Source organism: Rattus rattus, chromosome 2 (assembly GCF_011064425.1).
Source record: "Rattus rattus isolate New Zealand chromosome 2, Rrattus_CSIRO_v1, whole genome shotgun sequence".
Taxonomy (NCBI): domain Eukaryota; kingdom Metazoa; phylum Chordata; class Mammalia; order Rodentia; family Muridae; genus Rattus; species Rattus rattus.
Genome location: NC_046155.1, coordinates 105,548,480 through 105,564,408, shown reverse-complemented (window position 1 = coordinate 105,564,408; position 15,929 = coordinate 105,548,480). Strand labels below are relative to the sequence as shown.

The 15,929-nt window shown below is 42.0% G+C and overlaps 1 protein-coding gene across 2 annotated transcripts in view; it reads right to left on the bottom strand.

Annotated features, from left to right (window-relative positions):
• Syt9 (synaptotagmin 9) overlaps positions 1–15,929 on the bottom strand; it is a 166,704-nt gene that overhangs the window by 92,886 nt on the left and 57,889 nt on the right. For both annotated transcript variants that reach the window (XM_032893200.1, XM_032893201.1), the window contains exon 3: positions 10,828–11,374. In XM_032893200.1, coding sequence (XP_032749091.1) covers positions 10,828–11,374 — 547 coding nt within the window. The remainder of the gene's footprint in view (positions 1–10,827; positions 11,375–15,929) is intronic.

Below are 15,929 nucleotides of genomic sequence, written 5' to 3'. Positions count from 1 at the left end.
ACACACACATACACACACACATACACACACATACACACACACATACACACACACATACACACACATACACACACCCACATACACACATACACACACACACATACACACATACACACACATACACACACATACACACACACACACACACACATACACACACACACACACACATACACACAGACACACACACACACACACACACACACACACACACACACACACACACACACATACACACACACACACACACACATACACACATACACACACACACATACATACACATACACACACATACACACACACATACACATACATGCAAACTAACAAAACGATCCTCATTCATACATGCTACAATTGTCAATACATAAAATGCAACTATTATTTTGCAAATGACAGTGATCAAATTACTAGACACAGTATGTAGCAATACTGAATGGTGGACTGACAGAGCCCAAAGCAGGCCAGACCCTGCAGGTGGTACTGCAAACTGGCCCGACCACTTAAGAATTGTCTTTGACTATTCCTAAGTACACATATATGCTGGACAAATCCTTGCTCCTATTTAATGGTAGACATATACAAGGATTATAACGTCAATAATTTCTGAAGTAGAAAAGCTTAGTAATTCAAATGCATAAATTATGGTGTGTTGTACAACAGATGCTAAAATGTCACTATAGAAAATAAAAGTTGGGCATGGAGGCTCGTGCCTGCAACCCCAACACTGGGGGTAGGGGTGGGGGTGGGGAAGGACTGCGACACAGAACCACTCGGTGTCATCATCAGTTCCACAGTCAGAGCAAAACCAGTGTGTGTTACAAGATATCCTGAAGGCAATGGTTACGTACTGAACGTCAATTATTCCAATAGCAGAATGTTTAACATAATTTAGAGAATAATACAGCAAATGTTATTTCACTCAAATAAATTTAAAGAATAGGCAAAGCTGGGTGACCTATTGTTTTATGATAAATACTTTTTAAAATGAAGGAACAAATACCTTTATGGTTAGGGTCAGCTCAACTTAAGGAACTGTATTAAAGGTTCGCAGCATTAGGAAGGTTAAGAACTACTGGTTTACGGAAATCATATTGGTAATGACACATTTAGTCTGTTGGAATCAGGCTTGATTTTATTTAATGGAATATTATATTTCAAGACCTAATGAATGCATGCACAGCTTTCTAATACGAAAGAACTTTAAAGAGGAGTCTATACTGATCTATACTACATAAGGATGTGGAAGAAGAATATGGAAGACCCTGTTGATCTTGGTATGAAGCACTATAGGTGACTGGGTGATATATAAAATGTCCCAAGCCTTGTTTTACTCAATATTGAGTTAAAAAAGAACAAATATAGAACATTCCTAATGATGCATTAAAATCTAATACTACTAAAATGAAGGAACAGTAAATCTGAGCTTCAGGATACTGATTACCTCCAGGAAAGAACTGAGGGGCAGTTAAGGGACATACAGAATGCTGTAAAAAAGAAGGATCATGTCCTCTTTACTCAGCTCAGTTCTGGCTGGTGTGTGTTTGTTGTTATTTTTATAGCATATGTATGCATCACACTCACTGTTGCCTGCATCATAGATTCCATCTACAACGGTGGTTCTCAACCTTCCTAATGCTGCAACCCTTTAAAACAGTTCCCCATGTTGTGCTGACCTAAAATGATTCCGTTGCTACTTCATAACTGTAATTTTGCTGCTGCTATGAGTTATAACATAAGTATCTGATATCTGACCCCTGTGAAAGGGTCATTCAAGCCCAAAGGGGTCACAACTCACAGGTTGAGAAACACTGACCTAAAAAGTTACATGCTTTGATTTGTCCCAGTAATCATACTATGAAGAAAACCCTGGGGGTACGGGGGTGGTCTGAGAGTAAGAGGCCTAGAACTTGGGCCCCTTTGTTTCTAGTGTTCCATTCTACCTCTTTTCCTGCTATTTATCAACCTAAGTAGTCCAGACAGCAGGGTGATTATATGGGTAATAAGTAGAGCAGGTTGAGAGTCAGTGGATTCTCAAAAAGACACAGCTCAGTAGACCCCAGCGATGGCCAGATTCCCGACAACTGCTTAGATGAAACTTGGCTTCCCAGGCAGCAATTGCAAACCCGGGCTTTCTATAGGGCTTTCCAGTCCTTAAGGTGAGTGAACACAGTAGTCCTTAGGATGTCTAGCCCCACACGTAGTGATATCCTGAGCTGGTATTATCAGCTGGAACCAGCTAGAAAAGCCGATTGCCAGCCTCTTCTCCCAACTGTGCCTTCGATGATGTCTACACACTGGTGACCTGAAATCAGGCTCGCTGAGAGTGATCACAACACATGAATCAGCAAATGCTACATGTCAGCTGCTCTCCCTTCTCCCCGGGGCCCGGTCCTCCAGCCTGGCGACACTGTCTGCCAGCACACCCTTAGATATGATGCTGTTGTAAAATTGTATGATCGTGGCTTGTAATTTTCACAACAATGGAATGGTGTATGTTCACACTAGTAAGCAAGCTCTGGTTACAGAGTGTGCCTGCCTCACCTGTACTCAACCACGCAGAACACACACTCTGGTCATCCTTACATCCTTTCCTGTGGGCAGAACTGTATACCCACCTCTATCAGATCTGGAAAAGGTCTGATCTCATGGAAAATATACGGAAATTCCAAAACTGGCCACTGCAAATTGCTAGGAGTGGCTAAGTAAAATTTAATGAAAACATGGGCTTTAAAGTATTAAAACATGTAACAGCCTATGTTGTGCCACGACCCATTCTGAAATGCCATCTATCTATAGGAAGCCTGAGAGCCACCAACCAAGAGGCAGACCACCAAGAAAGTGATTTCTGGAGTACTTTAGGCCGATTTGCCAAGGTTCCAGAAGTACATGTGAAGGGCCTGGCAGTCAGTGTTCCTGCTGAGCACCAAACCCAGGCTTTCTGAATGCTAACCTCCCGCCAGGAACTGGGAAAAATCCCTATCAAGGACCAGTTTACTATTGCTGATCTGGTTTCCGTGGATAAGAGCAAAACCTATCATTTTTGTACTCAATAATTTCAATTTTATTCCTCCCCAGGAAAGCAGGAAGATTACGTTTTATTTTAATGTGAATATTTATTAAGTTCACAATCTCTCCCAAGGAATTAAAAAAAAAAAACTTAACAGGGATTAATTGCTTCATGGGTCCACCCCGGATACAACAGCCTCAAGTCCAGCATCCCTAGAATGGAGTCCTTCACATGGAACTACATTTTATTCATTTATTTTATCTTAATGAGATAAAAGATGGTCTTGAGTTATCATGTGGCACACATACTCAGGAGGCTGAGGCAGGGGTATTGCTAGTACTAGGCTAGTCAGGTCTACTCAGTGAGATCCTACCATAAAAGAAAACTTAAATATCGTACGTCTAGACACTATCTTGGAGGTGGGGTACCATCAGGAACAAGGTGAACTCGGCTTCTGCGCTTAACAGCAGAGTCAATCAGGAAAGAAATCCAGGTGAAGCAATGCACATGAGAAAACGATACATGTAACGGTAGGAGCACGGAATGACGTGGAAAACAAAGATCAGAAAGACTTTCCCCAATTCCGGACTCAAAACGTTGATCTTTAAAATGGGGTCCAATTGCTTGGCAGGAGCAGCAGGCACAGGGGACAGACAGGCAAAGCAACGTATGCCACATGTGGACCAGACAGAGACCGCTGCAAAGTGACCCTGATTCCCACCCAGCTGCTATCCAGCTTCGAATCCCTGGCTGAACCTCTTAATGGCGACTCCACCTAAGGTTCGTTTGCCATATGAAGAATTCAGATGGTGGGATTTGTAGAGGTTAAACAGATGACAAAGCAAACATAATGAGTACATGGTATTCAATTACTATAGTAAAAAAAAATTATTTTTGGAACAAGCTTCCAGCAGTACAGCAGTTTCCAACATTAGGGCAAGTATTCAGAGAAACTCCTCCAGGTAAAGAGTAACACTTGGTTATACAATCCTTCTAAGTGCACAGCAGAGCTAATGAGGCAGAAATAGAATTTTTCAGTGACAGGAACAATAGCCATGAATCCACAGAGGTGAGTAAGCCCTGGAGCTGGAGGTGAGGGAAGGGAATGAACTCTAGTGTTTAACTCCTGCCATCGACGGGACTGTGAGACAGTCCTGCCTAAAGCCACATTCCCAAAGCCTGAAGGTCACATCTTAAAAGATAAGTGGAACAGGTGGATAGGGCACTTCATCCTGGCTTATAATTGTCCTAGAAAAAGGAGGGGAAAAAAAAAACCTCTTTAATACAAACCACCAACAAACCAGAACTCTAAAGCTCAGAATTGAGTTTAAACTGTTCTATGTTAGCAGTACATCTTATGGACGAAATTTTGAATCACAGTTGGAGAAATGTATTTTGAATGCACACACTGCAATTTCTATAAAGTTTCAAGCAAGACAAGTCTATACTCACAAATAAAATAGCCATAAAATCTGTTGAGTTACTAGTCAATGAAAATGTCAAGGGAAAGAACCATAGCTTCCTGGATCACAGTTGGAGCCATGAGGAACAGAATACAAAAGCAACTGCATATGGAATGGGGAAATACATACATACATACATACATACATACATACATACATACACATCTATACATATGTATCCATAGATGTGTATAAAAGAAATGGAAAGAATATTGAGGGGGAAATATTGATGAAATAAATTAGGCTAATATGAAAATATTAGGTAATGGAAAGAAATAGCCAAGAATTTTCCAGAACTGATTCAAGAAAAGATGCTCAGATTCAGGACTATATTCTGACCAGGATAAACAAAAAAAATGCCTAATTAGCAATGTCATAGTTAAAGTATAGAACACTAAGGAGGAAGTAAGCTCCAATAAAAAAAAGGAAAACTGACATACAAAGTAATAAATGGCAGAATAAATACTGACTTTAAAAGGAAGGAAACAATGGAATTATTGTTTCACATTGCCAAAATCAAAGTAAACCAAGAATTTTATTCATCTAAACAATCTCAAAACAAGGACACACTTGGGAGCTGTGGGTTTGGCTTCAAAACCTATGGACATCTCTAGAAACAGACAGCCCTCTTTCATACTCCTGACTTCTTTGCTGTGAGGACCTCAGAGGGAGTCTACAGCATGGAGAGAGATAAATAAACCTCAAGGCCTCTGGGGGCACTGAGCAGGAATGAATAGAAGATCCAAAATAGTCTTCCAACAGGAGTGAGGAAGTGCAGTCTCCCTTGCTTTCAGAGCAAACAAGGACAGCACACAAGCAGCACTCCATGTACCACTCATGTGCATCCATGCAGAACCCACGAGCAAACTGAACTCAGCAGCGTTTGGAGAAGACAGTGCATCAGAGCAAGGCTGGATTAATCTAGGAACATAAAATTGAATGAAATCTAGAAAACTGATCAATGTTATTGACCATAATAGTAGATTTAAGGAGCCTCTCAGAAATCACATCATTTGAGAGAGGGACAACCATTCCTAATAGTCCTGAGGTCGGTCCACTAGGCACAGACAGAGACTTCTTATTTGGGACAGGGTTTCACTATGGAGCCTAAGTAGTGATTCTCTTATTTCAGTTTCTTCAGCACTGGAATTGATGGTGTGAGATACCATACTTGGCAGAGGGAAGCAACCTGAATATGATGAAGATACCCACAAATACCTCTAGGAAGAACTATACTTACTCTACAGGAGTGTAAAGACAGTCTACCTAAAATATGGGACAAGTCAAAGATGCCTGAATTTATTCTGTATTTACTGTTTCACACCGTACTGAGTATCCTAGTTTGTAGGACAACAACCGTACTGAGTATCCTAGTTTGTAGGACAACAACAACAAAATCAAAAGGACTAAGAAACAAAAAGGCACAGACCAGAAAGTAACAAAGCCATCATAACTCCTCTATGCCTAATTATTTACAAAGAAAACACAGAAGCACCTATAAGAATTAAGGATTTTACAGGAAATACAAAATTTCAGTCATATACCTGTAATAGTCAGAAATACTATTTTAGAAGTTACCATTTAAGGTAACAAAAATGGGGAACTAAGGACAAATCTAGCAAAAGTCTGGCAAGATCTTTATGTAGAAAAACCACAAAGTCTGGAGGCAAGACTTTAACTAAAGACTATATACATGGAAAGAGAAATGAATGGAAAGGCATAAACTGTCCTTAAACTGTCCCATAGACTTCATACACTCCCAAACAGCCAGGAACAAACCTTTGCCCATGCTAGACAAATGCTCTACCCAACCCCTCTAGGACATAACGCATGATGCAATGTCAGCGCTGTGCAGATCCATTTAAAAAATATTGTCAGTTGAATTTGAAGATTAAGAATCCCTGGGCAGACAATAGAATTACATCGGCATGTGGTTAAGACTAATTGAAAATGAAAGGGGAAAACATTATAACTTAAAAAAACCTTTACTTTATTGTAAAATATTGATAGTTTAAGATCCCGAAAGACATAATTCTTGTTTGACAACGGAGCTCTAAAAAAATATGTGAAAAAATTAAGTTATCAGCTAAAATTAAACTAAAAGAAGACTAGGCTTGCTTTTCCAGATTCTGGAATCAGAGCAATTGGCAAGCCCTGAGATTTGAAGATGTTGTCAAGTAGAACCGTGGATGGAAAAGGAACCCAGAAGCAGATTCTTCCTATATGGAAACCCACAGATGTCAGAGCATGTACTGCCCTGCATATTACTGGGAAAAACGCTCCAGACAATCCCTTATTTACTTAGAAAAATAATAAATTTGGAAGTGTCATAAAGTGAACGAGCTCTAATCCTCTAGTGTTATGTCAGATCAGGTGGATCGGTTGGACTGATGGAGTCATGAGAGTGGGGCCCCATGGTGGAAGCAGTAGCCTTCTCATAAGGCTGGAGCTCGGGCTCTCTTCACCACGTGAAAACACAGGGAAGGCAGAGAGGGAGCTCCATCAGAGGTGACCTTTGCCAACACGCAGATTTTAGACTTCTCGGGCCGGAGACCTATGAGAAATCAACCTCTGCTAAGCTCTCAGCCCACAGGACCTTGTAACATGAGTCAGAGGGACCAACTTAAGTTGATTCTGTGTTACATGATAAAAAAAAAATCTGTTCTAGGAAAACGAAATTTATATTTTATATATACAGAGCAAATTCCAGGACAGCCGGGGCTACACAGAGAAACCCTGTCTTGAAAAACCAATATATCTATACCTATACATAAACACATACATACATACATACATACATACATACATACATACATACATACATATATATGCATGTGCATGCTACACAGAGAAACCCTGTCTCAAACACACACACACACACACACACACACACACACACACACACACACACACGCCAAAACTTTAAAATTTCTGCCTTTCCTCCTGATATCAGGAGGCACTCAGGAGGCAGAAGCAGGAATATAATAAGTTTGAAGCCATCCTGATCTACTCTAGTGAGGTTAAGACCAGCCAGGGCTACATAATGAGACCCTATCTCAAACACATAAACTTTAAGGTTTTCAACAGAAAACAAAGGAAAAATATACTCACAACATACTAAGATTTCTTAATTAAGACACAATCATGGTACTTTACAATGGAAAACTGATATATTTTATGACAATAGGTATAAGAACTATCAAAAGTCACCATTAATTCTAGACAGGTAGCTCAGTGGGTAAAGGATGAGCTGTGCAAGCCTGAAGACCTGAGTTCCACTCCCAGAAGTTGGATGGTGGCATGCCTCAGACTCTTGGGGTGAGATAGGAAACAGGTACAGGATTGCCCAGTAGCTCAAGGGTAGGCTAGCCTAGAATATGAAGCGCAGTAGCAAAAACAGAAGGTAATAAGGTACCAAGTTGAAATCAACTCCCTAAAGTGGTCCTCTGACCTCTACACTTGGCACATGCACATACCCATTTACCACTCCACACACAAATAAATAAAACAGTACAACAGTAAGTCGGCACACCGCCATAAGCGGGCAGCCAACTGTAACACATATAACATAGACTTGCACACAGACTGTAAAGAGGACCAAGATCAACACAGGAAAAAGGTCAGAAGAATATGCTGACAGCAATGCGTGTAAGAAAGGAAGCTCAAATGATAAATAAACACATAAAAAGATGGCCAATCTTGGCAGCCAAGAAGAAAGCAGTCTTATGGATACTTCACATGGATGTCCACACACACAGTAACCAGCATTGGGAGATCAAGAGCTGGTGAGAAGCTCGGTGCAGAACTCAGATAGTCACATCTCACCAGCAGGGCCTCTGCTGAGCAGCCACTGTGGAAACGGCCCTATAACCACTTGGAAATGTTAAACACCTGTATCAAAGACTGTGCTATCTGTTAATCGGTGGGCAGACATGAAAGTGTTCTGTTAGGCTATGTAACAATGGTACCAGGCTAGAAGGATGCCTCCGTGGTTCAGTCCCTAGTACTCACATGGTGGCCCTCAACTACCTGTTACTCCAGTTCCAGGGGACTGACACCCTCTTCTGTCCTCTACAGGTACCAGATAAAAACATACATGCACACAAAACACATTTGCCCATAAAATACAAATCAATGGATAAAATCCTTCCAGAGAGAGTGCTAACTTGTCATACGTTGAACAATGGGATGTTGTATACAATGAAAACACGCCAAGCACGTTCACTGTACTCATCTCTATTGTTACATGTTATAATTAATGTTGAGTGTGGAACGGCAACTCGAAGGGGGAGCCATCGACCGCAGGAACAAACTTCAACTTGCCTGTCACAATGTGAGTAAGCTCAGGGTAGTACAAGGGACGATGGGAGAAAGTACTAGAGTGCTGTCTCATTCAGCTGGTGGGTCCACGTCTGCTCATTTAACTACCTGTTCACTGTTCCTCTGATATGTATTTTGAGCTACTGCATATAAAAGCAGAACCTTAGCGAATCTCAAACTTCTGTGCTCAGCTTCTGGACACATTAAAAAATATGACACAGATTATGAAAACAGTCTGTGATTCCACTCATAGCACCTCCCCTCTCCTGTGGTTATCCAAAAGCCTGGGTAAATGCTTCTTGATGAATTGCACATTCTTCTTAACTCCTCTGCAATCCAGGATTTCCCAGCAAGGATCCAGAAACTCTTAGCTCTGGAAGACTTACCTCAGAGTCAGAAGGTCTCTGTAGACTGCCACTCTTTCCCTGGCTCACAGGAACATTTGTGAGGAGACCTTTTCATCAGGGACCTGCCTCATCTGGACTGTGGCCAGCCTCTGTGCATATGCTCTCTCCATAACCCCCCCAGATGCCAACTCCAGAAGGATCCCCACTGACCTTCCTGGAATTTCTCCATCTACTTTATGACTCTGCTTGCCAGAGCATTACAAAGTCTGGCTAGATGGTGTGAACAATGCTTCCCTTCCTGACCCTGGACCAGACCTTGTCAGAGCTCATCATCATGGCTGAAGTTTCTATACTTATATACATCTGGTAGATGGCCACATGGGGATGGGGAGCTAATTTGGAGACACTGATATCTTGCTACAAGTAGCCTATTTTGTTAGTTTAAGCCTCCTCAGTTGCCTCCCGATTTTGGCAGCTGGGATAAAAAGATAACCGTTGCTCTCCCCAGGACCCATTTTTGGTTATCAAATGTTATAGCTTTTCAAGATGAAGAGGTCTGTTCCTTCCCCCAATGTCACAAATCACTTCAGTTTTATCAACTGATATTTTCTACACCTTTTCTTTCTTCCAGATGTGAAGATGGAGGCCACCACAACCTTGGCCACATTTTCCCTACCTAGATACCCTGATGAAGCTGGCACAAGGACTTGGGGTATGCAGAGAGAGCCGCTACCGGGTAAGGAAGTTCCTAGCTCATGGATGTGTTGGAGGCTACTTGTAGAAATCTGGGGTCCTCTTCTTCAGCAGAGCTAGTCTTTGACTCACTCAAGGCCTAATCCCAAGCTGGATCAGTGCCGGAGTTGGATAAAGATGGTGATGCCAAGATGAAGTAGGCAATGGCCTTAAGAAAACACACTAAGAGTCACCTCAGGGAATCTGATCAGGAGAAATAAATACACAGCTTCAAAAGCATCAGTCGTGTCCCCCCCCCCCCGAAAGTCCAGTTTTCCTCAGCCTGGAGCTTAAGTGGGGAGTAACGAGGTTGTAAATGGAGTAAAAACGTCTCATGGGATCCCCTTGTTTGAAATGTGAACATGGCTATAGATGATCTCTGCCTCTTCTCCTAAGCCTGACATGAGATCTGACCTTCTCTAGATCAGTTTTGCCATCTTTTCAGACTGACTTCCTTACAATTTTAATCTATGACGTTTACATTTGGAATTCCGATGCTAACTCTCCTCAACCACTCCCAAGCTAAGGGTTAAAATGAGGATCTGACCCTGGAAACACTTTTGAGTCAATAGGCAGCCCAGGCAAGTACTTGGTGTTGTCAGTCAGGCAATGGACTTCAGCTGTAGAATACAGTGAACAGGATGCCATGACTCAAGTTAGCACAAACCAGAAACAGTTCTCAAGAAAATGGTGTGAGGAGTAATAGAGGACAGCCATGAAAGAAGAAAGGCGAGGAAGGGATTCCTTAATAGTTTTAGCAAATTATTCTTGTATATATCAGAGTTAATGCTGTCAAAACCCCATCCCTCAAAAGATACAGAGAGCTTCTAAGGAATAGAGTTAATGCATCAATGTGAATTTTATAGTTTGTTCCCAAATAACACATGTAAGCAGTCTGTTTCTGTGGAAACAAAGAAGCAACTCCCTCACCCCAATGAAGGAATACGAGACTCACGTTGGTGACATACTCGATATCCTTCCAAAGGATGCACTCCCTTGGGAAGTCAGCCAAGTCGAAGAAGTGGTCCACCACCACTTGGCCAATCAAGTCATGGCGAGAGAACCGGTCAAAGTCATACACGGAGAAGTGAAGCTTCCGAGCTTCAAGGTCATTGTAGTGCACAGGAAATAAAAACACCTCGTCAAACACAGGGTTCAGGGTCTTCCTGTGAACCTTAGTCTGGTGTTTTGTTTTCCGGTCAGGAAGCAAGTAGATCTTGACATAAGGATCTGACGTCCCAGAGAAGTCCTTGGCGGGCAGATTGACGGCTTTGTGGATCTTCACGATGAGCTGTTCCAAGTCGCAGTCGTATTTTAAGATGAAGTTCAGTTTCCCGCAGGCTTTGCTGTTACTTCTCCTCCCATCGTCGTTGTCCAGTGACCTCTGTTTATATAACTCTGGCTTAATTCTCCCAATCCCAGTCAACTGCTCCTGCCTCTGAAGCTGCTGGATATTAAAGTCCGGGTTTGACAGGTTGAGTTGTCTTCGGATTGAGTTATGCCTTAAAGAAGAGCAAGACACGCAGAGTTATAACCTCATTAGCTGCCCATCTTTCAGAACCCTGTGTCTGCAATGTTGGCGCACTGCTGTATTCTGATTAGAGCTTATGTGTGTGGCTCCTTTCTTTCTTTTCAGCCTAAACTCAGAATGCTCATCATGTGGGGAATGTGAGTAAAGCTGCTCCTAAGAGCTTGAGGCTTAAAACAGGCCTGGGATCAGACAATGAACTTACGGAACATGTGACCCAAGAGCTTTCAGGGTCTGCAGGCACTTTCTAGATGGTCTAATGTGCATTAAGGCCTATCCAGCTGGTAGAATACCAAGATTTGCATGAATAAGCTCCTTTAAGAAGGCAATTACTCATCTTTAGATAATATCCTCAAACCGAAAAGGTAGGCTATGTGTTGTGTTAGAAAGAGAGCATCTTTCTCAAGCTAGGTGTGGTGGCTGGTACCCATAATTCTAGCACAAGGAGGCAGATATGGAAAGATTACCACTGAGTTCAAAGCCAGTCTAAGCTGCAGAGTGAGACCCACCTTTAAAAACCAAACCAAACATATCTTTCTCTAAATTACATGAAAATTTCAACCACTGGCTTATAGCTTTATCAAGACACAATTTTTTACTGGTTCAGATAAAATTATTTCATGGCAGGAATATAGGTTTTACTGTTGTAAATACTTATGGGACTGGGGTGTCTGCTTGCAATGTGTTGGTTGTGACTAGTTGCCTGTATTAGCAGAGACTCTGTTTTCTGTTGTTCCTCATGGGTAGTCAACAATCAAGTTTCTTCCTAAAAATCTATTTGTGTGTGTGTGTGTGTGTGTGTGTGTGTGTGTGTGTGTGTCTGTGTGTCTGTGTGTCTGTGTCTGTAGGTGCCCACCAAAGCCAGAGGAGAGGGCGTTATACACTCTGAGCTAGACTACACTGAGCCACCCAATATGGGTGCTGGGAATGAAATTCTAGTCTTCTGAAAGAGCAACAAGTGAGGCTTCACTTCTGAAATAAATATTGTTGACAAAAAAAATTTAAAGAGGAGCTATCATAAATTACAAATGATAAATTAAGTAAGGTTAGATACTATTAACAGCAAATCGGACTTTGCTAATGGAGTCAAATCTTCACCCATTTGAGATAGAAGTTTCTCCAATGTTCTCTTTAAATCCTGTCTCATCATAAGGTAGGCTGTCATAAGGAAAAAGAAGCTGTCATTACACAGAAGGCTAGTTATTTGTTTAACTGCTTTTTTACATGGTGTTAGAGAGTGAGCCCAGGGCCTCCCACATACTACAAAATGCTCCACTAACTGAATTCTAACATCACAGCTTTCTCTTTTACTTTTCACTTTGAGATAAGATATCACAAAATTTCCCTGGATGTTCTTACACTCAGTCTGTAGTCCATCCAAGCCCTGAACTCGTGATCCTCCTGCTTGAGCCTCTACTAGTCCTACTAGCGGGCTACTCTGCACTAACAGCTCAGAGTAAGGCTGTACCAAAGATTACTTTTTCTTGTTTTTAACTCAGAGTACATGGTCTGTATGCTAAATAGTCAGTCAATAACCTGAATTAAAACTGTCTCTAGTGGAAAGTGACACGAACAGCAGAGTTGTCTCTGAGGGACTGGTGAATACTAGAAAAGGCAGAGTACATTTCCTTTCCTTTCCTTCCTTGTGACTTTATGAAAAAGTCATGGGAACATGGGATTTACAGACCCAAAGTATGTTTGAAATTCTTCTTTTTATAGCTCAGATGTTGTCATGCTGAACATCCCTATTTATCCTCAAATAGCCTCCTGATCACTAATCACCCATATAGTACCTCAAGATTGCTGTCATCGACTGTCACTTGTAATTTTCATACTCAACGCAGTCCACACCAAGCAGACACATTCCAGGTACCGAGGTTTCCGGATGTAAAGAGACTATGCAGTCTGAAGGTGGCTGCTGCAGATTCTAATTCCTTCCAGAGAAATTCAGTGTTAAAGTTTCTTGGTATCTAATGGTTTAGGGGAGGTCAGAAAGGTAGGAAATGCTTTTAAAGGACGAAACAGGCTATCCATTAGTCGTCAGGCCATCCCCTCACTCAGGAGTCCAGCCACTGTGGAGCTAGAACAGAGCTTTACACTTGCTCTGCTGGGCTCTGTGTGTGAGAGGGAATGGCACAGAGCAGCAAGCACCATGCCTTAGACGGAAACCGGAAGGGGAGGTGGTGCCAGCTCCACCTCTCCCTATTAATCATCTTTCTTTTCCAGTTAGATACAGAGGTCCATACTTCAGTCAAGCCATTCTATGCCATTCCGGCTAAGGAGTGGCTAGAACTACTAACAGGTCATCGTGTAGACTATTTTAGGTGCTTTTTAGTTAGTGGTACTGTTTCTGTAATAAAAGTGCATTCTTGATAGCCACTGGTTGTGTCCTTGGATGTGGTGGGTTCAATCCTCAGCATGACCTAAAGCTGGGTATGGTGGTGCATGCCTGTCATCCTGATACTCAGGAGGTAGAGGTTAGGAAGCTCATAAATTCAAGATCATCCTTGGTTATGTGGCAAGTTAGAGGCCATGAGGTCCCTTCTCAGAGACAGCCATTCAGTGCTTGTATTCAGAACCTGATTCTGATCGAGCAACGATCCTGTGTCTATAATCAGCACCGGGCCCAGTCCCTGTAGATACGTTCTAAACAGACTGCAGAACAGGATACCTTCATGTTGTCAGTTCTGGCTGTCGACTCATCACAGCAAAAGTCTGTCTGAAGAACTAACCTACGGAACACATTTTAATTTAAATTTAAGATAAATGGAATTGGCTACTTAGCAATGGAACATATTCTGTTTAACACGTTTCCTTGGACACGAAATCTGGGAGAGATTAGTATTACACGTTTGGCTCTTCGGACTGCCAGAGGTAGAGGGAGTGGGCCAGAGAAGGCATTATGGAGAGATCTGTACTTCAAAGGCAGAAGCTAATCTCATTCTCCGAGAATCTGTACAGGAAGTCCCTTATTTCAAGTTCCAAAGCAAATTCAGTCAGTAAAATGCTTGCCCTGGACATACTAGAACCTGAGCCCAGAGGTCTGATGCTGTGATTCAGCAGAGTTAAGAGCATTGGCTGCTCTTGCAGAGGATCTCTGCTTGAATCCTAACACCCACATGGCGGCTAACAGCCTTCTATCACTCCAGCTGCAGGGCATACAACACCCGCTTGTGACTTCTTCAGGTGGCAGGCGTGCATGCAGTGCAGCACATATATACAAACAACATATACAAACAACATATACAAACAACATACACAAACAAATGCAACATATACAAACAAAACACAAAACACTAACACTCATAAAGTAGGTAAATAATCTAAAATTAAATAAATTAAAAAGTAGAAAAAGAACTGAGTTCAATCAGCAGAACCTTTAGTGTGTGTGTGTGTGTGTGTGTGTGTGTGTGTGTGTGTGTGAGAGAGAGAGAGAGAGAGAGAGAGAGAGAGAGAGAGAGATAAAACCTGGGTGTGACAAGCACATATTTGTAATCCCAGCGTGGGGAAGGTGGAGATGATAAGTATATCCCTAGGGCTCACTGGCCATGCAGCCTGCTTGCTTGGTGAGTTCCAGGATCCCCAGGAGGGATCCTGTCTCATAAGAAGAGATGGTAGCACTGCCTGAACAACAGTTGTCCTCTGACCTATACATAGACATAGGTCGGCATGTGCACACACGCACACACACATACATATAATAAATATTCTAAAAATCAATCACATGTATGAATATTAGACAACAGTTTTACACGTTACTTCAGTTCTACTAAAATGTTTCCCCAGAATTACTGATGAGTAAAGTAAAAAAGCAAAGAGTATAACTGGGCATGACAGTTCTTCTCTGCCTGGGTCTTGTTCCAGGGGACAGTGAGAGTTTGTTGACATTGTGTGTCTGTGTGTGTGTGTGTCTGTGTGTGTGCAAGTGTGTCTATCCCTGTTACATATGTGTCTCCGCTTCTCTGTATGTGGTGCACAAGCATAGCTCTGTGTGTCTCTGTGTGTGCATGTGTGTCTGTATGTCTGTGTGTATATGTGTATCTTTGTGTCTTTGCAGCACACACATAGAATAGAGAAGTCCAAAAGTCAGAAAACCAGTGTAACTCACAACTTCCTGCATAACTGTTAGCTAGCACTCTCTGTGCTGAGGAAATCAGAGCAGGGAGGCTGCACGTAGGACTCAAGGGAGACAAAGAGGTAGAGAAAATACAAAATCATTATCTCATAGCTCTCATGGGTTACTCAGATATAGAAGAAAAGGCAATTAAAAGAAGCAAGACAGAGACCAGGGCTACACTGGGTGCAGTGGTTCTGAATGGTCTCCAGTGCAGTATACAAGATGGTCCCTAGGGAGGGTCTGGAATTCTAGTGTCTCTGAGTGACACTGTGACACTGAATGACTGTGGTAAGGAGGAATTTGTCTAAAACATATTATGCTACTTTCTGAGTAGGGATGGGAAGTCCTATACTCCCAGGATTTAATCTACACAATGAATGAAGAGAGGTAAGGGAGAGATTGTTCCCAGGCT